The sequence below is a fragment of the Cloeon dipterum genome, chromosome 1, assembly GCF_949628265.1.
Source record: "Cloeon dipterum chromosome 1, ieCloDipt1.1, whole genome shotgun sequence".
Lineage (NCBI taxonomy): Eukaryota > Metazoa > Arthropoda > Insecta > Ephemeroptera > Baetidae > Cloeon > Cloeon dipterum.
In genome coordinates, this window is record NC_088786.1 from 36,200,531 (window position 1) to 36,227,753 (window position 27,223).

Here is a 27,223-nt window from a genome sequence, read left to right on the forward strand (position 1 = left end):
AAAGAGAAGGAGAATGCGCGTGAGAAAATAGATCGTTCAATTTGTCCGCTGGCATCTACAAAATCGATTGTTTGACGCAAGACGAAAATATTTTTCACGATTTGAATTAATACCGAAAACAGTTTAAGAGATAACAAGAGCAATTTCAAAAACAAAACCACCGAAAATATTCAAGTTCTCGCGAGCGACCGGCTGCAGGGAGGGATAGCTGCGCAGTGCGCACCGGAAAGCGGAAACGCTCATTTTGCTGTGTGCTGTCGGTAAGTACGTGCGTCTGGCGACTCGAGTTCTCGATTTCGAAGTCGGAATTCACCTGGTGCATTGCGATTTTCAGGAAGACACGCATTCGACAAAGGAACAGGGAATGCTTGTTTAAAGAAGACCAAGGACGGACTCTCTGGATACAGTAAAGTGAGTAGAATCCGCCGGCCGAGCTGCTTTTGTCCGCGACTCGTGCACGCACGTCAATACGTATGATGATGATGATGACACGTCGACTCGGACGAGACTGGGCCCGAGTCGAGGTCGTTGCGCGGCCCACGGCCCGCCGATCGGGCACGGGCCCACGTTCGCCGGAACGTGGGCCCTGCCCCGGCGGCGCTCCCTCCGTCGCCGTCGCGATTTCCAGACGGAAAGAATTAATTGCGGCCTTCAAATCTTTGGCGACGTGTCACACATTTCGGCATGCATGCATAATACACACACGCGTCCTCCATACGGTGGGACCTTTTCCGACCCACCGCTTTGCCTATTTTTCCAATCATGAAAGGAAACCTTACGTAACTAAGGTTTGGCTTTTGTTTCGTCATGCCAGTCGATTTTGAAATTCCTGAGTGGAAAGAAAGGCACGTTCAGTCGGTACACGTGTGCGACATTCCGACTCCTGCCTTCCTCCAGTCGCGTCCGTTTTGAATATTTTCCTCGACTTTGCTACATACTTTCTCACTATTCAGACGTTTTTAATAATTAATAACTCATCCTCTTTGGTAGTGTTACTGTAACGACTTGGCGCGAACAAGGACTTTCCCTAAGAAGTGCAGCAAGCAATGATGGAAGGAGAAGCAGCTTACGAGCCCTCAACGGCAGCCCCGACCTACAGCTACGATGAGGTGTTCCCGGCGTTGCCTGAGTCGGCGCCCGGCCCGCAGACCACGTCCAGCCAGATGGGCCAGTGGAGCACGACCAACAACAAGATGCGCGTCGGCTCCTCCGTGGTCACCCAGGTCTTCAGGGTGCCGTACGAAGAGCGCAAAATGGACATGAGCGAACGCTTTGGCGAAGGCGACTCCAAGGGTGCGTGAATTTAGTTCAGAAAATCGTTTCGAAAAGAGACACACACACACTAACAATGTTTTGTCAGACGCTCTTTCGTAATTCCTAGCATTCTTTTAATTTTTAAAATGGCGTGCAGGAATCTGCCAAGACATCATGGGAGAGACAGGGGCGCACATCGAGATTTCCCAGTCCAAGGACCAGTCGCTGACGTTCCTGGTGACCGGCAAGCAGACCGCCGTGCTGGACGCCCGCAGGAAGATCCTGACGCACTTCCAGACGCAGGCGAGCACGACCATCTCGATCCCGAAGGAGTACCACCGCTTCATCCTCGGCAAAGGCGGCAACAAGCTGAAGGAGCTGGAGAAGAACACGGCCACCAAGATCTCAATCCCGCCGACGGCCGACTCATCCGACAAGATCGTCATCACCGGCACCAAGGAGGGCATCGAGAAGGCCGTGCACGAGATCCGCGTCACCTCGGACGAGCAGTCCAAGCAGGCCTACGAGCGCCTCGAGGTGCCCAAGATCTACCACCCCTTCATCGCTGGGGCGCACAACGAAAAGGTTGTTATAATTTTTCATTCAAATAACTGGTAACTTTGAAATGAATTAATGCTTGACAACATTTTGATTGTGTAATTGGGCTGTTCCCTTTTGGAAGTTCTCTCCATTCAAATTACAATGTTTTCGTGTCTAGCAAGCATTTTATCTTTAAAAATAGCCTGCTATTTGTTGGCTTCTCGAGGTCTTTTGATTAATTGATTTTGCTTTTGCTGCTGATAGCAAATAATTCCGACGTGATGTGTTTTCAAGCTTTGTTCCACACAAACAAACTGGATTTAAAAAATTTCCATGAAATTTTAAATTAATGAGTGCTGCAGAACAACAATATATTTAATTAATCGTTCTGAAATCACAATTCACGACACACGCAACGCTAAATGCATGAAAAATTTGACTCTTGAACTAAATTGATTCTGCTTGTGAACTGCAGGTCAATGCCCTGATGAGCGAGACTGGCGTCCGCATCAACATTCCGCCTCTGTCTGTTCAAAAGGACGAAATCACCATCGCCGGCGAGAAGGAAGGCGTTATGCTCTCTAAGCAGAGAATCCTCAGCGTCTTCAATGAAATGGTCAGTTTTACATAAATTGCAAAAGTTCAGTCTGACCTGCAAAAAAAAATGCAGAGCAGCGTTAAAAAACATTATTTTCAATTTTTACCAGTTTCTTGCAGGCCAGGTTTGCACCTTAGTTTAAAATAATTTTCTAATTATTAGCTCGGAACTAATTTTTTGGAGAAATTGAGACAGAAAATGGCATTTTAAAATAATAAATCTGCACAGTAGGGGAAATTTTGGCCACTCTGACCGCAAATGTAAGATTTTCCGAGGGGAAAAATTAATTTCTTTCACGTCTTGCGCAAGAAATTGGTAAGCAACCCTGCATTCACATGATGACACGATGACGAGGCTGACTCGTTTCTCTCCCGACTGGAAGGAGCAAGTTTTTTGATCCCTCTAGGAAGTCGAGAAACGAAATGATGCTTTGGCATATCTGATTAAAAACGCCAAAACCCCAGCAAGCGGAAATGAAGCATCATTCATTCTGTGCTGTAATAATTATTGAGCCTTATCTGTGTGTTGCAGGCAAAGAAATGCGCAACTGTTTCCGTGGAAGTTATTAAGTCTCAGCACAAATACGTCATTGGACCCAAGGGAAGCTCGATCGCCGAAATCCTGCAGGAGACGGGCGTGAGCGTGGAAATGCCGCCAAGCGACACGCCTAATGACACCATCACCCTCAGGGGCCCTCAAGACAAACTCGGACAAGGTGAGAACCATTTTCATGCACCCTGTGTAGATTCAGTCTTATTAAAATGAAAAAATAATTTTTGTGAGATGATTCTCAAATAAATTAACTTAATTTTGGGTATTTTTATTTTCCCCCACTTTGTGCGAAAATAGTTTATTCAAGAAAAATTTGCTCAGTATGAAACAAACTGGAAATTTAATCAGCTTTCCGATTATAGGCAGTTTTTAACGCTGCTATCAACTGGTGAATTTTAATGTGGCCAAACTCAGACCCCTTTCAAAAATTTGCGATTTTTAAAAAAATATAAAATAACTGTCAACTCTTGAAAGTACTATTTCTTATCTTCTCACAATTAAATTTTCATTATTTTTATCACCCCAGAAGCAATTAATTTCCTTTGCTTAAGGAAGAGGGCGTAACCGGTAAAATTTCAATACTATCGGTTATCATTTAATATTCTCGTATTCTTAAATTAAAAATATCACTACCCTTCATCCCAAATTTAAAATAATATTATTGAAATCTAACATTCAAGAATTATGATAATAACCTTATGTTGTTGAAAAGGTATTGAACAACATATTATTTATTGTGATAATTCTGGCGTAAATATTTTCACAAAATATTTTTATCGACAATAACAGCTAGCAAAAATATTTTTAACGTGGTGTTTGTGGCCACAGATTTTAATCTAAGGCAGCTGTTCAGTAGAAACACTGTTAGTAATTATTTTTCGGTTTAATTGCAGCTCTGAGCATGGTGTACCTGAAGGCCAACTCTGTGCGCACGACGACCGTGAGCGCTCCAGCCTGGATCCACAAGTACATCATCGGCCGCAAGGGCGCCAACATCAAGCAGATCACCCAGGACTTGCCAAAGGTTCACGTTGAGTTCACCGACATCACGGACAAGGAGGGCAAGATCAGGATCGAAGGGCCGCCCGAGGAGGTCGAGACTGCACAAAAGTCGCTCGAGGATCTGGTGAGGAACTTGATTGGAACGCTGACGTTTGAGGAAATCGTGGTCGACCCCAAATTCTACAAGCACATCATTGGCAAGGCGGGAGTGAACAGTAAGTTTTGCGCCGCGAATTTACAATTTTGATTTTTAACCGATTTATTTTCCCGGCAGTCAACCGCATCAAGGAGGAAACAAATGTGATCATCAACATCTCCGACAATGACGGAAAGAACATCATCCGCATTGAAGGAAACAAGGAGGGCGTGGCCAATGCCAAGAGGGAGCTGGAGGAGATGGTGCACAAGTTGGAGAACGAGAAGGAACGCGACATCATCATCGACAGGCGGTTCTACAAGAGCCTGATCGGCTCCAAGGGTGAGAGGATCCGCGAGGTGCGTGAGAAGTTCAACCAGGTGCAGATCACGATCCCGGGGCCGGGCGACAAGCGCGACGTGGTCAAGATCAGGGGCGCCAAGGAGGACGTGGACAAGTGCTACCGGCACATGCAGAAGCTGGTCAAGGAGCTTGGCGAGAGCAGCCACGTGCTGGAGGTGCCCATCTACAAACAGTTCCACAAGTACATCATCGGCAAGGGCGGCGCAAACATCCGCAAGATTCGCGACGAGACGCAGGCCCGAATCGACCTGCCAGGCGAGGGCGAGAAGAGCGACGTCATCACCATCACTGGCAAGAAGGAGAGCGTCGAAGAGGCCCGAGACAAGATCCAGAAGATTCAGAATGACATGGTAACCGCCGCGTCTCTCAGCTTCCCATTCGAACAGGTCGATTTTTTTTATTTTCTGTCAGTGACTGAGAGTTTTCATGGGTTTTATCATGGTCTAATTAGAGTGGTAGCTACATTGTCTCGCACACGCTAAAACCTGCATTTTTCTGGATTAACACTGCGTTGCTGGTTTTTCTGCAATTTTGCACATTTTTCTGGAACACAAATGCATTCTTGTGGAAGATCAAAAATTCGGATTTCACGAAATCAGTGATGAAGCCACTGGTTTCACCTAAATACCGAAAATTTCAACTCTCATTGTAATTTTCCAAAATTAACATTGTTTTGCGATTTTGACCAGCCAAATTTAACCAGGGTGGTTAAAAACGGTTAAAACCTGGCAATTTTTGGCTTGGCCTCTTTTTTTAAATTGGTTTGGAATTTATTGCTGAATTTAATAGCTTTTTTTTACGACTGAAACACTGATAAGATTATAATTTTGATGTTAAATTTATAATTTTCATCATTGAAGTCTTACAATTTTAAAATTTAAGGTGGAAATTTTCTTGAAATATTTATTTTGTGAATTCCTTAGATTTTGCCAGCTTAAAATTGGCTGGCCAAAATTATTTCTAAAAAGCCGGCATATTTGGACACTGCGGGTGTCGCGTAAAAATCTGGCGTTTCAAATAAAACCCTAGTGCTGGGAGGTAATAAAAAAAGGTGGCCACATTTGGCCCAAGCTCCTCTACTGCCATTTTATCCACTCATCAGCGGTGTTATTTGGGACCTGGTGAGCTCTTAGCCAATAGGCTCTAAAAATAAAAATATTGTTGTCACATTTTTGTTTTTAACTAACCAATCGGCCTGGGCTCAAAGGTAATTTAATTTTTCTATTTCACTAATCTGCCATTTTGCTTTGGTAGGCTAACATTGTGAGCGAGGACATCACCATCCCGCCAAAGCACTACAACTCCCTGATCGGTGCCGGTGGCAAGCTCATCCACGCCATCATGGACGAGTGCGGTGGCGTGACCATCAAGTTCCCTCCGACCGACAGCAACAGCGATAAGGTGACCATCCGCGGGCCTAAGGACGATGTCGAGAAAGCGAAGCAGCAGCTGCTCGAGCTGGTGACCGAGCGCCAACTCTCGGGCTTCACGGCTGAGGTGCGCGCCAAAGCGCAGCACCACAAATTCCTCATTGGCCGCAACGGCGTCAACATCAAGAAGGTGATGATTTTTATGAGAATTGTTGTATTATTAAATTATGACTGGGAGATGGGATCAATCCTAGGAGTTCCATGAATATGAAAATATACTTATTAAATTTATTTGGCAGATCCGAGACTCGACTGGTGCTCGCATTATCTTCCCCACGGACAAGGACGAGGACAAAGAGGTCATAACCATCGTTGGCAAGAAAGATTCCGTTGAGAAAGCAAAGGCTGAACTGGAGGCTACCATAAAAGAGATTGTAAGTAATGTTATACAAATCAGGGATGTTAAAAACCCGCATTTAAAAAAATTGGTAAAGTTTTTTTCAATTTTTACCAGTTTCCTGCAGGCAACGTTTGCACCTGTTTTCAATGGCAATTTAAATAAAAAATCTGCACAGTAGAGGAAATTTTGAGCACTCCAAACGCAAATTTTAAATTTTCACTGGGGAAATAAGGAATAAATTCAATTCTTAAGCAAGAAATTGGTAATAATTGAGTAGTAAAAACCAGGTGGTAAGCAAATGAATTCACATGATGACACGATGACGAGGCTGACTCGTTTCTCTTCAACTGGAAGGAGCAAGTTTTTTGATCCCTCTAGAAAGTTGAGAAACTGAGTGATGCTTTGGCATATCTGATTAATATCGCCTGAAAGAAATTGAGTTGCCCCTAGATTTCCGCAATCAAAGCAATTTCAATTACTCTGGCTGAAACTAATTTGATTTTCTTAAATCTGGCGAATTGCTAAAATGGAATGCGCGTGTTGCAGGACAACATCGTGGAAAGCGACATGTGCGTGGACCCGAAGCACCACCGGCACTTCGTGGCGCGGAGAGGCGAGGTGCTGCACCAGATCGCGGACCAGTACGGCGGCGTGATGATCTCGTTCCCGCGCGCCGGCATCACCTCTGACAAAGTGGTGCTCAAGGGCTCGAAGGACTGCGTCGAGGGCGCCAAGCAGCGCATCAAGGAGATCGTGCACGACCTCGAGTCGATGATCGCGATCGAATGCATCATTCCACAGAAGCACCACCGCACCGTGATGGGCGCCAAGGGCTTCAAGGTGCAAGGCATCACCCAAGAGTTTGACGTGCAGATCAAGTTCCCAGAGCGCGAGAATTTCAACAACGGTGAGTCTTTATTTTTTTTTGTCCCGAAAGTGAAGGAAATGAACAATCTTTGCATCTGTGGTTCGCAGGCGAGCAGGAGGAGCACGTGAACGGCGACGGCGCGAACAGACCGTGCGACACGATCCGCATCACGGGCAAACAGGAGAACTGCGCCAAGGCGAAGCAGGCGCTGCTCGACCTCGTGCCTGTGACCATTGAGGTCAACGTGCCCTACGAGTACCACCGCTCGATCATCGGGCAGAAGGGTCGCGACGTCCGCGAGATGATGGAGAAGTACGACGTGCACATTGTGCTGTCCCCCGCTGACCAGAAGCTGGACGTGATTAAGATCACGGGCGCACCCAGCGCCGCCGCCAGCGCCAAGGAGGCCGTCGAGGAGCGCTGCAAGCAGCTCGAGGAGGACCGCGCCGACCGCCAGTTGCGCTCCTTCGAGCTCAAGGTGAGGCCACCCTCGCGATATTTACTTTAAAGAGGAATGGTAGGGAATTTCCCTGCAATATCTGTTAACACTATCTTTTCTCTTTAAATCGATGGTATAATTTTATTAATTGACATGATGATTCGATGACGAGGCTGACTCAGCTGCAAATGGTTAAGAGCGCAAGTCTTTTGTTCTCACAACAGTTTGCAGCCGAAGTGATGCTTGGCTAGTCTGATCCAACTCTAAATAAATGCTTGATAAACCGAGCCAATCGTATTTAACTTCTAAATCAATAAAACCCACGGCTTGTTTCAGCTTGAGGTCGACCCAGACTTCCACCCTAAGATCATTGGCAAGCGCGGCGCTGTCATCACCAAGATCCGGCAGGACCACGACGTCCAGATCAACTTCCCGAAGAAGGGGGACCCAGAGGAGCATATCATCACCATCACCGGCTATGAGAAAAACACGGAAGCTGCTAAGGAAGATATCATGAGGATTGTGAACGAACTGGTACGTTTTTGAACCGTAAATTGCCAGATTTTTCAATTCATTTGGCTTCTGAATGTAATCCAAGCTAAAATTAACTGTCGTTTTAATCACGGGAATGGTTTTCACGTTGTTGCAGAACAAGATGGTCAAGGAGCAAGTGTCGATCGACCACAGGGTGCACGCTCGGCTGATCGGCCAGCGCGGACGGGCCATTCACAAAGTTATGGAGCTGTACAATGTAGATATCAAGTTCCCGCGCAGTACCGACCCCGACCCGAGCCTCGTCTCCATCATTGGTGCTGAAGAGAACGTGGCAGAGGCCAAGGAGTCCCTCCTGAACCAGGCCGAGGAATACGTAAGCATTTTATTTCAGGACACTCACACGGAACGGAATCACAAGTCTTTTGAGAAACAACTGTCTCTTCTCCATTCACAACGAAAATCCTTTTCAGAGACGATTTTAATCAGAGGAAACTTAAAACTAAAGCGCGACGTCGGACTGATTGCAGATGCAGGATGTGAACGAGCAGCTGGAACTGGAGCAGTACACGCGGCCGTCGACGCGCTCGGACAAGGAGGGCGGCGCTGGGGCTAACCCCGGGGAGACAGGGTTCGTGGTGAAGGGCGCGCCGTGGGAGCAGTCGACGCCCAACACGTCGAGCATCGAGGACTTCCCGTCGTTCGGTGGCGACAACTCTGGTACTGCGGCGCCGGCGGCGCCCAGCACCAGCGGCCCCTGGGGCCCCCGCCGCTAGACCCCACTCTCTGCTTAGCCTTTAGCCACCGCGTTCAAGCTCATCTAGCTCAATAACCACGCTGCGAGACTCTTCAAACAACACACACACACACATGCAAAGATTAAAATATTGATAAGAAAAATTCGGTACGACAAAGAAACAAACAAACGCGCGGTTTCCAACGATTTTTGGTTCTGTTGAAACGGGTGGAGAGAGAGAGAGATATTGAGAGAAAAAATATCGGTTTATTTCAGCTATTTTATCCTCCGTAGTTTTAATACATACTTGCGTTATAATTTTTGTACAGCACTCGCAAACATTTTAACGTACTTGTTTAGTGATGATGATGTAAGCGACTAAAGCCCTGAGACCACGCGAGCGAAGCAGTTGATTATTCCTTCCTCACTGGCTCGCTGCAAAGCAAACCGACCCAGGCCTGCCTTTCTGGACTTTGATTGACGGATAATGTTTGGACGTTGACACGAGTCTTCCTGTAATGCTGTTCGAAAAGTCACGCGCGCGCCTATTCGATCGGTGTAACTCGTTTCTTATATACACATTATTTGGGTCACAAACACACAGACACACACACGCAGTCGTGCTGCAGATCATTTGTTATTCCCTTTTTTACAAGATTATTAAGTTGATGTTTGCTTGTTTTTCGTCTGTAGCGCATTTTATGGGAAGAGCCATTCGAGTGATGAATTTAGAATTACTACATAACACTAATTAAATGTGTAACAACCAGTGATAAAACGAGAGAGGGGGAGGGAAGTTACGAAAGAAAGAAGACGCATGCACGTGCACGCACGCACGACCAATCGATGATTAATTATTATTATTATGCCCGAGAAATTGTAATTATTGTTCGGTTCTTTTCACACACACACGCGTACACGGATTAATTTGCTCGCGCCGAGTCGCGCGCGCGCGGGTGGTGGTGTTATATCATGTATTTTTGTCTATTTCAATGCAATTATTCGATTATCGTCGCGCCATAATCAAGGGCAATCTTTGGAAAGCGGAACGGAAAGAAATTATTACACGTGGAAAACAAAATAGACTGACGTTTTTAAAAAAAAGATTAAATTACCTGCAAAGGTGTAAAAACAAAAAATGTCCTACTGCTACTTTCTTTCTTTTTTTAATTAACACAGCGATTTAAATACTGTAGTAAATGTTTTAATATTGTTTTACTTAAATTTTTATATAGGGGAGAGTGATTTCTGTGTTTCTCTGCAAACAACAAAACAAACAAACAAAAAACCGCGGCGGAAAGCATGCGCGCATTGTTTTTCCTGTTGGCTACATCTATGATTATTATTATCTTTGATCAAGTAAAACTGCTGCTGAAACCTGACGACAAAAACAAATTGATTGAATGAATGAATGATACAAGAATTTAATTACCAGCTAACGTCCTTTGAGGAAGAAAGAACTCGATAAGTAAACCCACTCTGGTGCTATCAATCGGGCATAATGAAGAAGTTGAAAATCAGGAATTTACGTACGGCATACAAAAGACGAACTTGTTTGAATTTGCCTGGTGTCTTACACGCGCATTATTGTGTACTGTTGATTGATATATTATGAGACAAAAACTAAATCTACGCATATTACAATGTAAGAATATAAAGGTGGCAAATCAAATAAAACTGACAAATGTTAAACTCGGTCCTTTTTGTTCACAAAATAAACCCCACCTTAAAAATTAATTTCCAAGGAATGCTGACGCTTCAAATTGTCCAACACGCAATACTGCAATTTGCCTGGAAGTCGTTTCAGGGTAATAACCACCACTGATTATTTTTTGTTAATGGAGAACTGGCTCTTACACGACAAATCGTCCGTCTTAATGAGTAAATTTGGTTGTAATTACAGGATAATTATGTAACTATGGATGATGACATCCGCGATGAGAAAAAAATCCGTTGGCATACAGTTTAATAATTTAAAATTATAATTCCATTAATACCTTTGCTAATGGAAGAAACGAAAGTAAAATTAAGTAACACGCTCGTTTACATTGTGGAACCGCCCAAATTTATTGTCAAATTACAACATGTAATTTATTTTCACAAAGCTCGTATTTATTTGATTGAGAGATTCTTAAAAATTGAGGGTCAAATATTCAAGTATAGGCATTTGGCAGGCACTTCGCACACAAAGTTATTAGATTTAGTGCAAGGGCCGTCGAGCAATCTTTCCAGGAAAGGTTGTAGATCTGCATCACTGTGGAAGTAGCCGCACGTACTTTCTGCGGTGCCAAAATAATCGTTGGGCTGAGAGTTGGACCACAACGGACTGTCGATGGGAAGCTTGGTCATGTCGTGCCACCTGAAGTCACCGGGCGATGATTGCCCGACATTCGACGGCGACACCCACCAGTAGTAGTCTAAAATCACAAAACAAGAAAGTTGCTCATTTTCAAGACTGAAATTGTTCAAGTACTAAATTTGAGGAAAAAAATTATTTTTCTTACATTTCGTTCCCATACGCAGTGCTAACGAGCGCACGCCTTTGATCTCTTCAATGGTCTTCGGGGAGGCCAGGTGCATGCCGTACGTCTCGCAGAACTCCTTTGCTTTAGCCCAGGTCATCTGAGAATAAAAATATTTTCGATTAGAATCCAAAAAATTCTTCCATTTCAGCTTAGGGGAAACAATTAATAAACGAGTCTAATTTATAAATAAACTTGCCTTTTCTGTCGAAAAGTAGTAGTTCTTGTCCTCTCTGAAACGCTTCAATGGTAAATCTGAAACAAAGAAAAGCGCAAAAGCGATTGAATTATATAGTTCAACTTACCAAAAAAAAAATGGCTGAACTTACCGACTTTAACGCATTTGGCCTGAAAAAAATAAGAGGAATATGAGAGATATTATTCGTTTTTGTTGAAGTTAAAAATTTACAATTATTTAATATAAAATATTTTGTAATTTAAGATTTGATTTTAATTGATCGAAACTGGTCGAGAATTAAAACGAAAAATTTAAAGAAGCCCGGTTTAATTTATTTTCAATAATGAACACAACCTCGAGTGGTCGCGGCTTTTTATTCAAACTTTAAATATCATTTGTTTTTGACACAAAGGGGTTTTAAAATCTCAAATAGAAGAAACAGACAGAGAAAAATACTAATGAGCAACGCAACAATTAAAAGTTGAGCGGAAATGACATTTTCGTTGTTATTATTAACCTCTCCTCCGTGGCGACGCTCTTTACAACCGCAAGCAGTAGCTGCTGCGAGAAAAGCGGCAAGGATGAACCACGACTTATGCATCTTCCTCGGATGAACAGCTCTGAAAAATGACAAAAAGCTCATTCAAAATTATTTGTCACAAATAAATTAGGGAGGGAACAAAAAACTTTTTTCAGGGTGAAAATATTGCCATACTTTCAATGCAAAAATAAAAATTCTGGAAGGGAAATTCTTGTACATATTTCCGATAAATAGAGATTTGCGGTCATTCAAGTCTCCGCGGTCTCTGCGCCCAGCACATCCATCATCTCAAAAAATTACCAAAGACTTTTTTGTCATTTCTTGGAAATTTATATAAATTATTTCATTATATATGCAATTAAAATGTTGCATAAGAATAAAAAGCCTGGCTATATTTTAAGAAGTTACGTCAAAATCAATTTGTTCTACTAAAAGCCAACGCACAGAATTACGAATTTTCTTTTGTTGGTGCTTTAATGGATTTCTCCTGAAAAATTCCTGTCTCAGCACCTCTCTTAATTTATTGCACCCTGCTGTACCAAGAACTTTATTGAGAGTCTTAATTGTTTCGGCTGGAATTTTGGTTATATGATGCAACCGTGAGATCAGGTTGCAACCTGCAGTCAACTACATACAAAGGACCCTTTATTGGCAGTGGAATTTTCCGTTAACCTTTTGCTACCTGATAGCACTTTACCCGTTTTTTTTGTTCACACCGTTTAGGATATTTTAACATAAATTCAAGCATTAATTTGTGTGTGGCGCGTGTACATATTTTTGGGAGAAATTTGTTTGAATTTGTTTAAAAAATATAATTAACAAAGTTCAAAGTTTTAGCTCTCATCAGAATATGAATTAATTTAGCATCAAATGTATGTAAAATTTGTAAAAATGGATGAATTATAGAGTTTAGTGTTTAATAAATTGTGAATTATTTTTACCATTCAAACGGCTTTTGTGATAATTAAATTTAAATATGATCCTCTTACTCAAGGGATTTTTTACTCATTGTGAAAATTTATTATAAACTTAACTAAATTAATAATGTACTTCAGTCCTGAATTGTAGCGGTCTCGAATCTCTGTAATTTAAATATATCAAGAACAAAACTACAACAAATTAAAGTGGAATGATACTGGGCAACAATTGAAAATTATTTAAATTGTTGGATGCCTTAAACAATTGACCGATAAACAATTTTTCAACAATTTGCAATAATAAAAAAGGACCTTCCTACAAGAAAAATTCAAATTTTGCCAATTTTCTCCAAAATTTCGAGTGCTCGAACATATTTTCTTGGCATATTCTGATTCCTCTCGTCGAGATCTGTCCAACGGTGTATGCCACTTATTGGGGAAACTCTTGGTTTTGAAATTAAATCGGATTTCAAGTAAGGAGACAGCTATTACCATTTGAAAAGCACGCTAACTTTCCAGCCAATTTTCTCAAAAAATTACAGAGCTTCTTAAATCTATTTAGGCTTTGACTGAATCCTAAAGGACGAGTTTATGCATTGGCAACAAGCATTTTCCAGGCTTTTCCAGTATCATTCCTCTTTAACCTTTGAAAAAAAACACGTCTTATGTGCGGCTCAAATTGATCTCTTTTATGTTGATGCTTGATTGCATCATCTAAATTATACCGCTATTAGCGCTCAGGTTCAAAGAAGGCGAGCGCAAGTTAATAAAAAATTTAAATAAAATTGCCCATCACTATATTTAAAGCAGGATGATGATAATTTACATATTTTACGTTTATTCTCATTAATAAAATTTAGTTTAACTTGCTGTAAAAATTTCCCCAAAAGAAAACCAAAACGCATGCATTTTTTGTAACAATAAGAAGCCAAAAACTCATGGATAACCTCTCTTATTTACGCGTGCAAGTTTATCAAAGAAAAGAGTATAAAAAAATGCAACTTACTCTCCTGAATGGAATAGGCGAAACCGGCGACGACTGCTGACCGTTCGAGACGAGGAACGTGAATGAATGACGACTCGGACTCGCGCGCACCCTTCTCGCTAGCGGTGGCTAGGGTAGTGCGCCTGCTCGCTCAGGGTAAAAGCGCCAGAGGTTAATGGCCCGCTGGCTTTAGCTTACGAAAAGTAGGAGGCGCTTAATTTGCTCTTAGTTCAAAACGCATTGTTCGCTTTCATTGACGCAAGTTGACTCACTATAAAATTTGGAAATCAACTTCTCTACGTGATATTGGGTAAAAGATTGATTTTAAAAGCGTGTTTAATTTATACATTTTTTATTATTTACTATCCGCAGAATTAATGAGCTGCGATTGATAAGGAAAAGCAGGGAAGATGATTTTCTCTTTGTAACTTCAAAAGTAAATTCAAAAAATCACTGTTTCGTGGAAATTCTTTCTAGTGATTTAAACAGATATTTTCAGATGGATCTCAGCCGTTTATAGACCGTTTTTACGAAGTTTCTGAGCACACCAATCGATTCTTGAGGGTCGAATTAGGTATAATTGATATTTTTCCCGCCAAAAAGCCCAGCGCGACGTGCGAACTTTTTTCCCGCCAAAACAATATGAATGCGAGAACTGCGCATGCGTCAGAGCTGGTTTGCGCACTTGCAGAGATAAATGGCTTCTTTGTTAGATTCAGCCAGCTATGACGCATGCGCACTTCTCGCATTCATATTGTTTTGGCGGGAAAAATAGTTCGCACGTCACACTGCACTTTTAAGTTGGAAAAAACATCCACTTAACCTAATTCGACCCTCAAGAATCGATTGGTGAGCTCAGAAACTTTGTCAAAGACGGTCTTTAAAGAAATTTTACTGGTTCTTTTTCTCAAAACAAACAGAGGTTTAAATCACGTTCATTGCCTCGAAAATATCAATTGTTGTGCACACAAAGTTCGGTCACGCTTCACGACGCAGCTCTTTTGTCGAACAACGAGGCGATCGGCCTGAAGCCAAGCTTGACTGGTGCACTGGTGGTGAGGCCCGACTCCTGGCAGACGTAAGGAACACTGCCTTGCACTCCGGTCGTCCGGACCACCTGCGGCAGTTGCACCGCGCCCATCAACAAACAATTGACATCTCTCAGCTGGTCGTCCGCTTCCGGCGTCTGCAGATACAGTTGACCCGCTGCAAGGTCAATGCCGCACACGATACCTGATAATTTTAAAATTTATTCACTACTTTAAAACATTTTAAGCAGCCAAGGGGTGCCAAAAACCAGCATTTTTTTAATTTTAACTACAGTTTCTTGCAGGCGTTTATCTTGCACCTCAGATTTCAATAATTTTCTAATTATTAGCTCATGAACTCGACTTGAAAAATTGTTAGAGAGAAACTTTTGGAGAAATTGAGGCAGAAAATGGCAATTTAAAAGAAAAAATATGTACGGTAGAGGAAATTTTGACCACTCCAACCGCAAATTTTAGATTTTAACTGGGGAATTTTGAAATATATTCATTTCTTGCGCAAGAAATTGGTAAAAACTGAGCCTGATTGATTTATAAATAGACCTAAAATTAAGCAAAGTTACCATATCCAAAGCAAGGCAGCGTTGGCACTGGTTTTGCGACGACCTTTGGTGAAAAGAGCAGGTTGCCGCCTTTTGGGTTCAAAATGTGCGGGTCGTTCTTATTAATTCGGCAAAGGGCAACCAAGCTGCCAAGCAGCGCCTTGAAGATCAGATTTGGGTGGACGTACTCGTGAGAAACTCCCAAGACCAGATGTCCGAGCCGGATGCTGTGGCGCAAATTTTTATTTTAAAATCTGTCTGAGCTTCAGAATCGATTTCTTATTTCTTACACATAAGGAGCTGTTTGCAGAATAGAGAAGTTTGGAGCTCTCATCAGTGGACTCAGGTAGGAAAGGAGGGAAACTTCTCTCAATGTGCTAGGCGGCATTCCTCTGAAAAAAATACAATATTTAAATTTCTTAAAGTGGAATGATGATTTTTTTTATTTTAACCAATTTTTTCATTTAACTCTTATCTAAAATGCCCCAAAATCCAATTTTAATTGCTTCTGGGGTGAGAAAGTTTATGAAAATTTAATTGTGAGAAGATAAAAACCAGTATTTTTTATTCTTGTTAATTTTTATTTTATCAAAAATTGCAGATTTTTTAAAGGGGTTTGTGTTTGGCCTCATTAAAATTCACCAGCTGAAAGTAACGTCAAGAATTGACTACATTCAAAAGGCTGATTAAATTTCCAGTTTTTTCCTATAGAGTAGATATTTCTCAAATTAACTATTTCTATCACAAAATTCGTCTAAAAATTACAACTGGCCGTTGGAGAACCTTTGATTTTTTTATTTATTCAAAAATCATCTCAGGAAAATTATTTATTTTTATTTTTAAGATTTTCAGAGGTAAACTTGTGCATTAATGGACATTCATCAACCAAATTATGTAGCCAGAAATAAAAATATACCTCTGGTGGGAGTCAGAAACGGAAGTTTTTCCTGAGAGCGAGGGAAGGTCGAGGACTCTGCAGTTATTGCCGAGATGGAAGGTTCCTTCAGGGTAATTCCTATCCGCCGAGCTGCTCTGGATGTTGACGACCGTGGTGAGACAATCTTCCATGCACAGCCGCACAATGTTGACCATGATGTCCACGCCGATGTCTGGAGGGAATAAAAAGTAAGCTTCCATTGCAAAAAATTGCATTTTTAAACTACAAATTCTGTGCTGTAGTAAAAAGCATTTATTTTGTTCAATTTTAACCAGTTTCTGGCTGGCACCTCAGTCAGTTTTCAGTAATTTTCTAATTATTAGCTCATGAACTCGACTTGAAAAATTGTTAGAGATAAATTTTAAGAGAGATTGAGGCAGAAAATAGCAATATAAAAGAAAAAATCTGCACAGTAGAGGAAATTTTGACCCCCTCCAACCACAAATTTTAGATTTTCACAGGTGAAAATGGGAAAAATTCATTTCTTGAGCAAGAAATTGTTAAAAATTAAAAACCGGTTGGTAACCAAATGCATTAATTGAAAAACTTAAAAAATCGTACCTGAATTGAATCCCATTGTATTGACGAGCAGAGGTTTGCCTTGGCCAAGCTCAGCGTAGGCGGACATCAACCTCTGGACGGCCCTGTTGTACTCTGTAAGGCAGCGCTTCACGTCCACTTGGCCCAGGAAATAACTCCTGCAGCCGATTTAATGAGTGAAAAAAATCAGGAAATTACAAACTCAAACACAGACCTGACAGGCCGTTTCTGATTGGCGAAGGACGGGCCCAGCAGCGGCTCTGTGACCTTGACCAGCGACACGCAACCTGGAGGAGTGAACTCCGACTGGCCAGGGTCGCAGTCCAGGACGAACACGCCGCGCTCTTCCTCCGGCTGCTCGCTGAGCAGTGTGTTTGCCAGTATTCGCAGAAAGGTCGACTTCCCAACGTCCTTGCCGCCCGCCATTATTACCTTGAAACAACCCTGGAACCCTGAAAAATATAACATAATTATTTAATGCAGAGTAATAAATAATTTATTCCCATAGAAAATCAAAATTAAAAATAGAAAAAGGAAAAAGGGGCATTTTGCTAAGCTCTTTGTGGATTTAATTATTTTTTTTACTCTATATTTCAACAATCCTGAGTAAATCCGCGCAGAGCTGACAAGGAATTTTCTAATTATTAGCTCATGACCTCAACTTGAAATTTTTTTAGAGAAATTGAGTCAGCAAATAGCAATTTAAAAGAAAAAATCTGCACAGTAAAGGAAATTTTGACCACTCCGACCCCAAATTTTAGATTTTCACAGGGGAAAAATGGAATAAATTAATTTCTTGCGCAAGAAATTGGTAAAAATTGAGTGGTAAGCAAATGCAACCCTGAAGAATATCCTTACGAGCCGTTCAAATATTTAATTATTTCATAAAATCATTCAATTTAAAATAAGCCAAATACATACTAGGCAGCTTGGCGTCAAACTTGAGCCTCTTAACCAATGTTCGCCAGGTTTTGTCGATCGTAATGACCTTCTCGCTCGACTGCTCGGAGAGAAACCTGCAGTCGAGACTCCTCTCAGCAAGAATACGGGCCGACGCGGCCGGCTTGTGGCCGCCTGACCGGTCCTTGGAGGCGCCAAACAGGCCGACGCTGGTGCACAGCCTGCGCAGACAGTCGTCGAGGTGCGAGTCGAACTTTTGCAGCCGCAAAACGGTGCCAGGCTGCACCTCGAAGCCGACCAGCGACAAGCCTCGCGAGGAGAAGACGGAGACGGGCGTGTCCGGCGCCAGCGGCCAGCCCAGCACCGACGCCTCGCCCTGCAGAAGGGTGGCCTGCACCCGGCCGTGAAGGTTGAGCTGTTGCCTCCTGGACACACGCACTTCAAACACCTTCGCCTCGATCTGACGGAACTCGACGGTTTCGCTGGACGCTTGAGGCTGAAATTGAAAATTATTGGAGTAGAGGAGACCAAGGGAAACAACGCGATGGTTATTTTACTTCTTCTTCAGATTGGCTCGAATCCGAGGAGTTCGGGTCTTTGAGAATCTCAGGATTTGTCTTTGAATCTTCTTTATTCTTCTGTTTTGATGGGGGGAGTTTCTTTTTTATTTTCGCAGGCACCTCGTGATCTAGTTCAGTCACGACAAATCCATTTCCAGGCGAATGCTGTCTTTTGTGCTTGACGCCACTGCAGGATTTTGAATTAATACCAACACATTGTAAACGAAATGATGCTGATTTTAAATTACCTCATTAGTTTTCCTCGTTTTCCTATTTGTTGTGGAGATGCACCCTTGGGAAGGACGACTTTGTTTCCTCGACTCCTCATCTGTCGAGTCGGATTGCTTCCGTTTGTCGTTTTATTCATCTTATTAATGCTCACCTGATAATCAATATTGAAACATTAGACGTCAAACTAGCCTAATAAAGGTTTGCCACCTGCATTAAACTAGTTTGTTGGAATATCCTGAGCTCGGAGAGTTCAAAAGCTACAGAGAGACACGTCATGAACTGACCTGAGGGCATCTGCCTGCTCACCTGCAGTGAAAAATACAAATTTTGGGACTTCAGAGGTGAGCTTTCAAACCTCAGCAATTCGTAAACATTACCCACGTGTGTGCAGTTCAGTTGTATGTTGTATGCGCATGCCACTGTGCCGTGTTTGATTCGAAATCTTCGGCGACGAAACAGCTGAAGAAGGGGGCGTAACCTGGGAGCATGCAAGAGTGCACTGCTCGCCCCTCACAACATTTTATAATCATTTTTTCCTTGTGAAAGCCGCCTAAGTGCTCAAGTAATTAAGCCCTTCTAATTCCAAAACTTGTAGCTTAATGAATTTTAACTTATATTTAGTTGAAAAATTAGTAAAATTTAATCTACCGTTAAAAAATTGTTATAGTTTTCTTTTTATTAATTTTGCTAGCTTTTTAAGTAGAAGCTTATATTTCTTGCACATTTCTCTCCAAATTGAAATCAATTTTAACACACATTAAAGGCTCAAATAATATACCACATTAATTTCCTATTTTTTCTGAAGAATCCTATCTAAACTTTTGCAAATAAAAAACACCATTTTTTGCCAACTCCACGATTTATTAAAAATGTAAACTGTCAGCTGTGAGAGGGTTTTCCCAGCGTTAAATAATAGATAGAAAGTCAACAATAACCGGAAAAAAGATGAGTCAAGGAGTCAGCTGAAGTTTGTTTATCTTTTCACGCTTGAGGTTCGATAATCTTTCCACGTCGGATCTGTCCCCAACCAATCAATCTAGAAATAAAAATGATTTAGTATGATAAAGCAGCGAACTTAATGAAATAACTAACCGCCAATGCTTGTCTATACGTCTGCTGAGGGCGACTTTCTCGCCGTACTCGGTGCAAACTGGAAGTTGCAAGCGCACGACGGCCACGTCCGACTTGGCCTGCAGAACGATGCCGCCCGTCGACATGGAGCCAATGTTCAGCAGCAGCGCTTCCTTCTTCTCCAATCGTTGCACCTGAAAAGGTTCACAAATTTTCTCCAGTCAAACAACAGCTCAAGGGTGGTTAACGGTGCTTACCCTAGCCGCTTTCTTGTCTCCGTCAATCTGCACACCAAGCAGTCTCCTCAGCAGGTAGTAGGTGATCTCGATTTCAATGTAGATGTTGGGCAGGGTTCCTACAGCGCCAAGAACCTGACCAACCAGACGGTCAGCACGGCAAAGAGTGGGATCGATTTTTGTTCCCACGCCTGCAAAGAAAAAATAAAGTCAGTTTAATTAAAGTGATCAAATGCTTCTCATTATCAGAAAAATTATAAATTATAAAAAATATATTTTTCTGAGATGATTCTCGAATAAATTAACTTGATTTCGGGTATTTTGATTTCCCCCAAAAATATTTTAAAGGTTCTTTAACGCCCAGTTGATATTTTTAGACGAATTTGTGCGAAAATGGTTAATTTGAGAAAATTTTGCTTCATGAGAAAAAAATCAGCTTTCTGAATTTAGGCAGTTTTTGACGCTACTATGAGCTGGTGAATTTTAATGAGGCTAAACACAGACCCCTTTCGAAAATCTGCAATTTTTGAAGTATAAAAAATAAGTTTCAAAACTCGAAAGTTCCATTTTTTATTTTCCTTCTCACTATTTAATATTCATAATTTTTCTAACCCCAAAGCAATTAATTTTCTTTACCCAAAAAAGAGGGTGTAACCGGTAAAATTCAAAAAATGATTTTGGGACACTTTTCATGTTTAAAATAAAGATTCATTTTCATTCCACTTTGAATGCAAAAGATTTCCCATCTCGACAGCGCGAGAGAAATCAACACAGAGAGAGAATGTTGAATTACCAATGAGACCGCCGGGCACGGCGAAGTCAAGCTTGTTCTGCTCAGCGCACAGAGAGACAATCCTGGTGAAGATGGGCTTGCAGGTTGTCTCGCCCTTGGAGTCCTTGGAGACAATGCCAGGCCGCACCTCGACCTCCATGCCGACCTTGAGCATGCCGCGCAAGATGCTGCCGCCGGCGACGCCACCCTTGAGCTCGGCAGCCTCGCATCCGGGTTTGTTGACGTCAAACGAGCGGATGATGATGAGTCTCGGTGCGGACGTCAGGTCTCGATCAGGCACCGGCACCTTCTTTACGATGTACTCGCACAACACCTCGATGTTGTACTTCAGCTGAGCCGAGATGGGGATCACAGGCGCTCCTTCGGCCACGGTACCTGACACAAATTCGTATTATTAACACAAAATTGAGATTTCTTTGACTAAGTAAGGCAAAATGTAGAGGGATAATTACTAATTGCATTTTCAAATTACCTTGCACGAATTTCAGCACCTCCTGATACTGTTCAGTGGCTTGACCTTCCTTGACCAAATCGATCTTGTTTTGCAAAATGATGATGTTGTTGAGCTTCATGATTTCAACTGCGGCCAGATGTTCTTTCGTCTGCGGCTGAGGGCATGGCTCATTTCCAGCTGTGGGTTTAAAATTATTGTTGAAATAAACTAAACTTATTTGTCGTAAATTAGAGCGTCCATTTCCCAGGTTTTGCCCAGTCCCGGGACAATGTTTTAATTTTTTTTTGGGAAAATCCAAAACGATAATAAAGCTTCCTGGGAAATCCTGGCTCACTCGTCGTTCCATGCAAATGTCTCAAAAATTTTTAATGTTGAGGAAAAGGTATCAAATATTATTTTTAAATTAAATATAATCATCTTTTTCTTGTTTCCTGTTCATGGTGCATGTTATTAAATTTTACCATTGGAGCAGTTTCAGGCGAATTTGGAAATTTAAAGGTCAATTGGACGGGATTTTGGCGTTGGAATTTTTACTAGCCACTTATATTTGCTTAATAAATTGCTGCTTGTTAATAAAGATGGAGCCCAACCCGCAACTGACGCTCAAGTTTTAATTTTAAGAATTTAAAAAAAAATCCAGCCAGTTGCGGCTATTGTACAAAAAATATATATTTAAAAAAGGGATTTTTAACACATCGGCATAATCAAAATGCATCATTTCTCACCAATAAGCAAGAGGGCTGCGTCCATCACTGCAGCACCGGACAACATGGTTGCCATCAAGATGTCGTGGCCAGGGCAGTCGACAAAGGAGACGTGTCTCAGCAGCTCGTAGTGGCCGGTGCAGTTGAGCCTCTGGCAAGGGAACGAGTTCTCTTTGGCAGAGCCGCCCGACGTGTAGCAGGCGGGACGCGGACATTTTTCATTGTTACACTTAAAGATCTTAGCGTTGGCATATCCTGAAAGACAGCATAACCATGATAAATCATAAACTTAATCCTAACAGATTTGGCCGTGCGGAAAGCGGTTTACACTAAATTTCAATTTCGATTCTATTTCTCCCAACAAGTCGTATTATTTTACAAACATCACATTAGGAGAAATAAGGCATTAATTGTAAGCAAGACACATACGTAGTTACAAAACTAGTCTTTATTAGTTGAATTTAACATTCATTTCAGAGGTGATACCTTTAAATCGACAGGTTTTGGTATTTTTGGTATACCCTTCCGAATTTTTGTACGGAAAGCAAATGCATTCTTTATATCAGAGATTGTTATTTTAACAAACTATTATTGTATTGACCGTGGGCGCGGTAAATTTGACTGCCGTACCGGCAAAAGCAAAAGCCGATGTGAAAATATATCAAATAATAATTTTTAAATTAAGTTCTTCACCAAACTCAATACTGTGCTCCAGTCGTTGGTGTTGTGACAAGATCGGTTCACAAAACAGCAGATTTTGGACTCTAAAGGGAGCCGGAGTGAGAAAAACGGGTCTTGTCCGTAATGGCAGCTTGAAATGACCCTGTGACGCAAGCCAAACTAAATTGAACGAAAGAGTGCTGCCCGGAATGTCATACAAATCAATTATTAAAATTCCACAGAGCGGCATACGCTGCTTCCGCACTTGCAGGCGAACGCGCTGTTGACACTCCGCTTGGACTTGGGGCCCTTTTTGCGGCGCTTCAGCAGGTACTGCGCTGTGTAGTCAAAGAAGATCTCATCGCCGCACTGAATGTCCCTGATGGCAAACATGCCCAGGCGCGGCATATGAGGATCCAGGCAGTCTACGAAAACCCCGTAGACCCCGAGGTTTGGCTCGCACGAGTGGTTGATGAAGTGCGAGACGTTGCCCCTGACGGTGGCGTCAACAGAGTAAGGAAGGATCTCGTAGCCTTCCGAGTCAAATCGCTCTTGTTCAGTGGTCGGATTGAAGTCGAGGTCAAAGATGTAGTTCGACTTGCCCTTGTACTCGTCGCGCGTGCGCTGATGCACAACCCACCTGCCAACGCGGAAATGCAATTAAGGTTAGTTCCGCCGACTGAGACACAAAAGACAACTCTCCCACCCCTGAATCACAAGATAAATTGGAAATTTCCAGAATTGGACCTAATTAAAGTGGGATGATTGGGATTTTTTTTTATAAAAAAGGGGTAAACATCTGACGAAAAGAGTCCCTTATTTGTAATTTTACTGGTTACGCCCCTTTATTGAGCAAAGGAAATTCCGGGTTGGGAAAAATTATAAAAATTTAATTGTGAGAATATGAAAAATAGTACTTCTTTGTAGTTCTGAAAGTTATTTTTAAATTTTTCAAAAATTGCAGATTATCAAAAGGCCTTGTTAAAATTCACCAGTCTAAAAAACTGATTAAATTTCTAGTTTTTATTCTACTGAGCATATTTTCCTCAAATTAATTTGTCTTTTCTATTTTTATGATTGTTCTATTCCCAGAGAGTAGTCAAATTGCCCGTAATTTGATCATACCTTGCGATCATTTCGCCGACGTACTCGCAAACAAAAGTTCCCTGTGGAATGTACTCGCGGGCCTGCACTCCCCAGCCCTTGTCTTCTGTCTTGAATATTTTTAGCTTGAGCTGGCTGCCCTTCTGCACGACCCGGTTGATGCAGCTGTCGGGACACTTGCAAGCCTTGTTGCACTCAAAGATAGGATTGCCATAGTTTATCTCAAGCAAACCCCTGCTGTTGTAGGCGAAATTGACGTCTGCCAGCTGTGGACAGCACTGAGCCTTGTTATCGCACGTGTCGCACTCACAGCCGACCGGAGGATCCTCTGGGATCACAATTTCCTCGTGCGCAACATTCTTGCTAATGGGCTAAAATTCCGATTGAATCAAAGTTTAGAAATATTTGTTTAGTCAAAACATTAGAGGCTTGAGAAATGGTCAGAGTTTGGGTTGAAATTTGAAGCGCTTTAAAAAAAATTCATACGAAAGGGAAGAGAAACGCGTCTCAAGCCTCCAAAGCAAAAATGAAATGGTTTGAAGTCGAACAAACCTGAAAGCTGAGTGGAGGGAAGCCGAGGTCGACGTTGTTCTCGATGGAGAGAAGTTCGTTGCCGCTAACTTCGTTCAATTTCTTGATGAAATTCTTCATGAAAGCTTGCTGCTCGAACTGGATGCGAACCTGTTCGCGCTTCAGCACCATTCGCTTGATCATGGCCAAGAGGTTGTCGTTGCCCTGATCCTGCAGAACCTTGAAGATGTGCGACTTGAGCAGTTTGGGGTTGGGCAACGGCTCCTCATGCTTCGGCAGCTTGAAGATGGTGTTGTAGTCTGCAATGGTCATGCCGGCCACCACCTCACACTCGTACAAGGTCGCCTTGCCCCCCAACGGCTCCAGGACGGGCAGTTGCTCCGAGATGCGGAGAAAGCGCGCCTGCAGCAACTCAGGGTACTTTTTCTCGAACTTTCTGATCAAAAGCCGAGCGTTCTTGAGGCCAGACTTGGGCTCCCACGAGTTGTGTTCAGGCGCCCAGCCTTTCCACTTGACCAGGTAGTGGAACTCGTCTTCGAAGACCATGCGGTCCTCAATGCTCTCAACCTCGTACTCATTTAAAACGGTCAGCCCCACCGTCAGGTCTGGTTTCTCCGCGTTGGCCGGCACCTCCCGCGTCTCCGTGTCCCTCGCGTCGATCGAGTAAAAGGGGTTGCGGGCCTTTCTTTCTTTCTGCTTTGCACCCATCCTCTTCCTCTTTCGCCTGCGCACACAATATTCGGATCGTTCTCCAACAATGTCAACTCGGGAATTAAAATCGGCTACCCTTGCCTAACACTAAAATTAATAGAATAATATTGCCAAATGGATTTTCGGGATTGGAAAGAGGGAAAATATTGAAATTTAACCCTTTACTTATGGCTTAATAGTGTCAAGATTTAAAATTATTAACAGTTAGCATTTTATCATATCAATAGGGTCTCAAAATAAATAAATCAGCCATAAAATATAGGATTTTTCAATACCAAAACCCTATCGCACCCTTCGATTTGTCGCACCAGGGATTTTAGTTTTGAAAACCATAATTTGCAGGCCGTTTTTTTTTTACTTTTTGGCGTCGAAACTGCAGAAATTGGCCGCAAAAGAAGGGAATTAATGTATTCCCTCGGTTACGCCCCCACTTTCGCTGTTTCGACGCCAAACATTTCGTTTCGCGCACATTAAAAAAATCTATAACATTTAATACCAACGCACCCCTGTGCCAAAGGTCGAAGGAAACCCCTGATTTAAAAAAGTATAAAACACGACTCAACTAAAGTTGGACAGGCATGGTTTAGAGAAGCTCAAAATATCAAAAATATAGCTGGCAAGAGTAGCCGACAGAAATTCCCGAAGCAACTTCAGGCCAATGATTACTTCTTGGAGGAAACGCTATTGCCGGAGGAAGAGGTCGAGAGATTCCTCTTCCTGCCTGGTTCGCCGTTGCTGGGGCCACTCTCTTGGCTCATCTTGTCACTTTCAGTGGTCGAAACGGTGCACTGTATGCGTCCATCAATCATTTGCTGGCGCACTTCTTGCTGATCCGACTTGTCGGCCATCGGTTCGTCCGGCCCCAACGCGTTCTCGGTGTCGCAATCCCTACTCGCCTTGCCTTTCTCCATGTTAATCTGAAACCGTTTAATTGGTCACACAAGTCAGCTGTTTTGCAACTCGGTCTGGCGGAAGGCAAGCCAGAAAAAACCGTGCATTCCGACAGAAACAGAGTTTTGAGCAGTTCCCAATTAAAGACGGTTCCGAAACTCTGGAGAAAGTGAGGCATTCAATTTAGCTACCACTCGTTCATTCGTTTCCCCAACATTTTGGTTGGCTTACTTGCCTAAAGAATGCAGAGATTCCACCTTGCCTTCCGCACGGCCAAGCATAAAAACACAACTGTCCTGAAAACTCACCTAATTTAATGGTGATGTTGCGTTCAAGCTCGTTCTTGAAGCGGACAGTCTGGACAGTGGAAATGGCCTTCACGACAGTCGATTTACCGTGGGCTACGTGGCCGATGGTTCCTGTTATTTCGCATAAATACAAAATAATAATGTCAGAATAAGTGAGAAATAAATTATAACGGAAACACCCACCAATATTGATGGTAGCTTGCTTCGAAATAACTTCTGGGGAGATAGCAGTGAGCTCCGAGAAATTCTGAAAACATTAATTTAGAATGTTATTAAAAATTATGTGGTTAACAGCTTGCATAGAAACAGTAAAGACATAAAACAAAAATTGTCATCCATAACATACATGCAGAATTAAATGGTAGATAGACACGTATGGCAATGGGACAGAGGAAAGAAAATTTAGACGCAGCTACATGATTCCACGATCAGATTTTAGTATCGTGTGTACAAAATCAAAGTAATATTTCCGCTGTGTGGATTGTGGATCGCTACCATGCATTAATGCCATGTGGCAAGAGGCGGTGGCCAACTGCGCCGGCAGAACGCGATCCACGCCATCGCTCACCGGCTCAAATTATCGGCAAATTTAGCCCGAATCCGCCAAAGGTCAAAATAATGGTCAATATTGTGTAATTTACTCACAATTTCCGAGTTATTGTCGCTCAATTCCACCGAGCCGTCCGCCATATTACAGGGAAATAAGAATTGAATGTTGAATCGTGTTGCATAAGCCAAAGGGAGCGCTGTGATTGGTCGAGAGGCAAAGCAAAGCCCCACTTCGCCGCCAATATTCAACATCAAAGCCGCGCTGGGCGCGAAAGAAATTGGAGGCGGTGGGTGGAGGTACTGGAGGTCAAAGTCGAGCGAGAAAAATCGCGGGAATGCTGACGGAAGAAAAAGGAGCGGAGAAGGAAAGGAAACCGGCCAAGGGTCGTATATCAAATTTACTGACACCTGGCACTTCAGCAAATTTCTTATTTCACTGAGTGTGAATACGTAATAATTTCTGAAAATATCAGAATGTACAGACATATTATTTTTTTGGTACATATTCGTAGTAAAGGTCAATGGCTATGTTGTCATCAATAGCATCAATTCATTTGTTCAA

General features: G+C 42.4%; 4 protein-coding genes across 7 annotated transcripts; 1 reads left to right on the forward strand and 3 right to left on the reverse strand.

Annotated features, from left to right (window-relative positions):
- Nucleotides 1-120: 120 nt before the first annotated feature.
- On the forward strand, nucleotides 121-10,442 carry Dp1 (satellite-binding protein 1 Dp1). 3 transcript variants are annotated; one of them, XM_065476609.1, is made up of 15 exons: nucleotides 121-260; nucleotides 335-411; nucleotides 991-1,293; nucleotides 1,412-1,839; nucleotides 2,270-2,410; nucleotides 2,924-3,107; nucleotides 3,838-4,161; nucleotides 4,221-4,831; nucleotides 5,700-6,005; nucleotides 6,115-6,249; nucleotides 6,762-7,122; nucleotides 7,191-7,561; nucleotides 7,859-8,056; nucleotides 8,172-8,390; nucleotides 8,545-10,442. In XM_065476609.1, the coding sequence occupies exons 3-15, from the start codon at nucleotides 1,047-1,049 to the stop codon at nucleotides 8,788-8,790; spliced, it is 3,771 nt and encodes a 1,256-aa protein (XP_065332681.1). In that variant the 5' UTR covers nucleotides 121-260; nucleotides 335-411; nucleotides 991-1,046; the 3' UTR covers nucleotides 8,791-10,442. The 3 variants fall into 3 exon arrangements, with proteins under 3 accessions (XP_065332681.1, XP_065332683.1, XP_065332682.1); XM_065476611.1 differs by having other exon boundaries at nucleotides 4,221-4,795; XM_065476610.1 differs by having other exon boundaries at nucleotides 240-264.
- Nucleotides 10,443-10,889: 447 nt separating this feature from the next.
- Nucleotides 10,890-11,439, reverse strand: LOC135934690 (lectin-like). The gene is made up of 2 exons (XM_065476612.1): nucleotides 11,255-11,439; nucleotides 10,890-11,167 (listed from the first exon to the last, which is right to left on the reverse strand). Exons 1-2 carry the CDS (start codon nucleotides 11,370-11,372, stop codon nucleotides 10,896-10,898), a joined length of 390 nt encoding a protein of 129 aa, XP_065332684.1. The 5' UTR covers nucleotides 11,373-11,439; the 3' UTR covers nucleotides 10,890-10,895.
- A 3,358-nt stretch (nucleotides 11,440-14,797) lies between these two features.
- On the reverse strand, nucleotides 14,798-19,042 carry LOC135948537 (polynucleotide 5'-hydroxyl-kinase NOL9). Its single transcript, XM_065497854.1, has 10 exons — nucleotides 18,934-19,042; nucleotides 18,667-18,800; nucleotides 18,416-18,605; nucleotides 17,880-18,354; nucleotides 17,173-17,410; nucleotides 16,980-17,116; nucleotides 16,398-16,590; nucleotides 15,772-15,873; nucleotides 15,503-15,708; nucleotides 14,798-15,126 (listed from the first exon to the last, which is right to left on the reverse strand). The coding sequence occupies exons 2-10, from the start codon at nucleotides 18,783-18,785 to the stop codon at nucleotides 14,879-14,881; spliced, it is 1,908 nt and encodes a 635-aa protein (XP_065353926.1). The 5' UTR covers nucleotides 18,786-18,800; nucleotides 18,934-19,042; the 3' UTR covers nucleotides 14,798-14,878.
- Nucleotides 19,043-19,489: 447 nt separating this feature from the next.
- On the reverse strand, nucleotides 19,490-26,886 carry LOC135933943 (eukaryotic translation initiation factor 2 subunit 3-like). 2 transcript variants are annotated; one of them, XM_065475416.1, is made up of 9 exons: nucleotides 26,758-26,886; nucleotides 26,296-26,359; nucleotides 26,113-26,223; nucleotides 21,929-22,162; nucleotides 21,222-21,380; nucleotides 20,750-21,124; nucleotides 19,978-20,147; nucleotides 19,742-19,914; nucleotides 19,490-19,685 (listed from the first exon to the last, which is right to left on the reverse strand). In XM_065475416.1, exons 1-9 carry the CDS (start codon nucleotides 26,800-26,802, stop codon nucleotides 19,631-19,633), a joined length of 1,386 nt encoding a protein of 461 aa, XP_065331488.1. In that variant the 5' UTR covers nucleotides 26,803-26,886; the 3' UTR covers nucleotides 19,490-19,630. The 2 variants fall into 2 exon arrangements, with proteins under 2 accessions (XP_065331488.1, XP_065331478.1); XM_065475406.1 differs by lacking the exons at nucleotides 19,490-19,685; nucleotides 19,742-19,914; nucleotides 19,978-20,147; ... (2 more) ...; nucleotides 21,929-22,162; nucleotides 26,758-26,886 and adding exons at nucleotides 22,338-23,207; nucleotides 23,693-24,042; nucleotides 24,224-24,926; nucleotides 25,580-25,830 and having other exon boundaries at nucleotides 26,296-26,326.
- Between the last annotated feature and the right edge of the window lie 337 nt (nucleotides 26,887-27,223).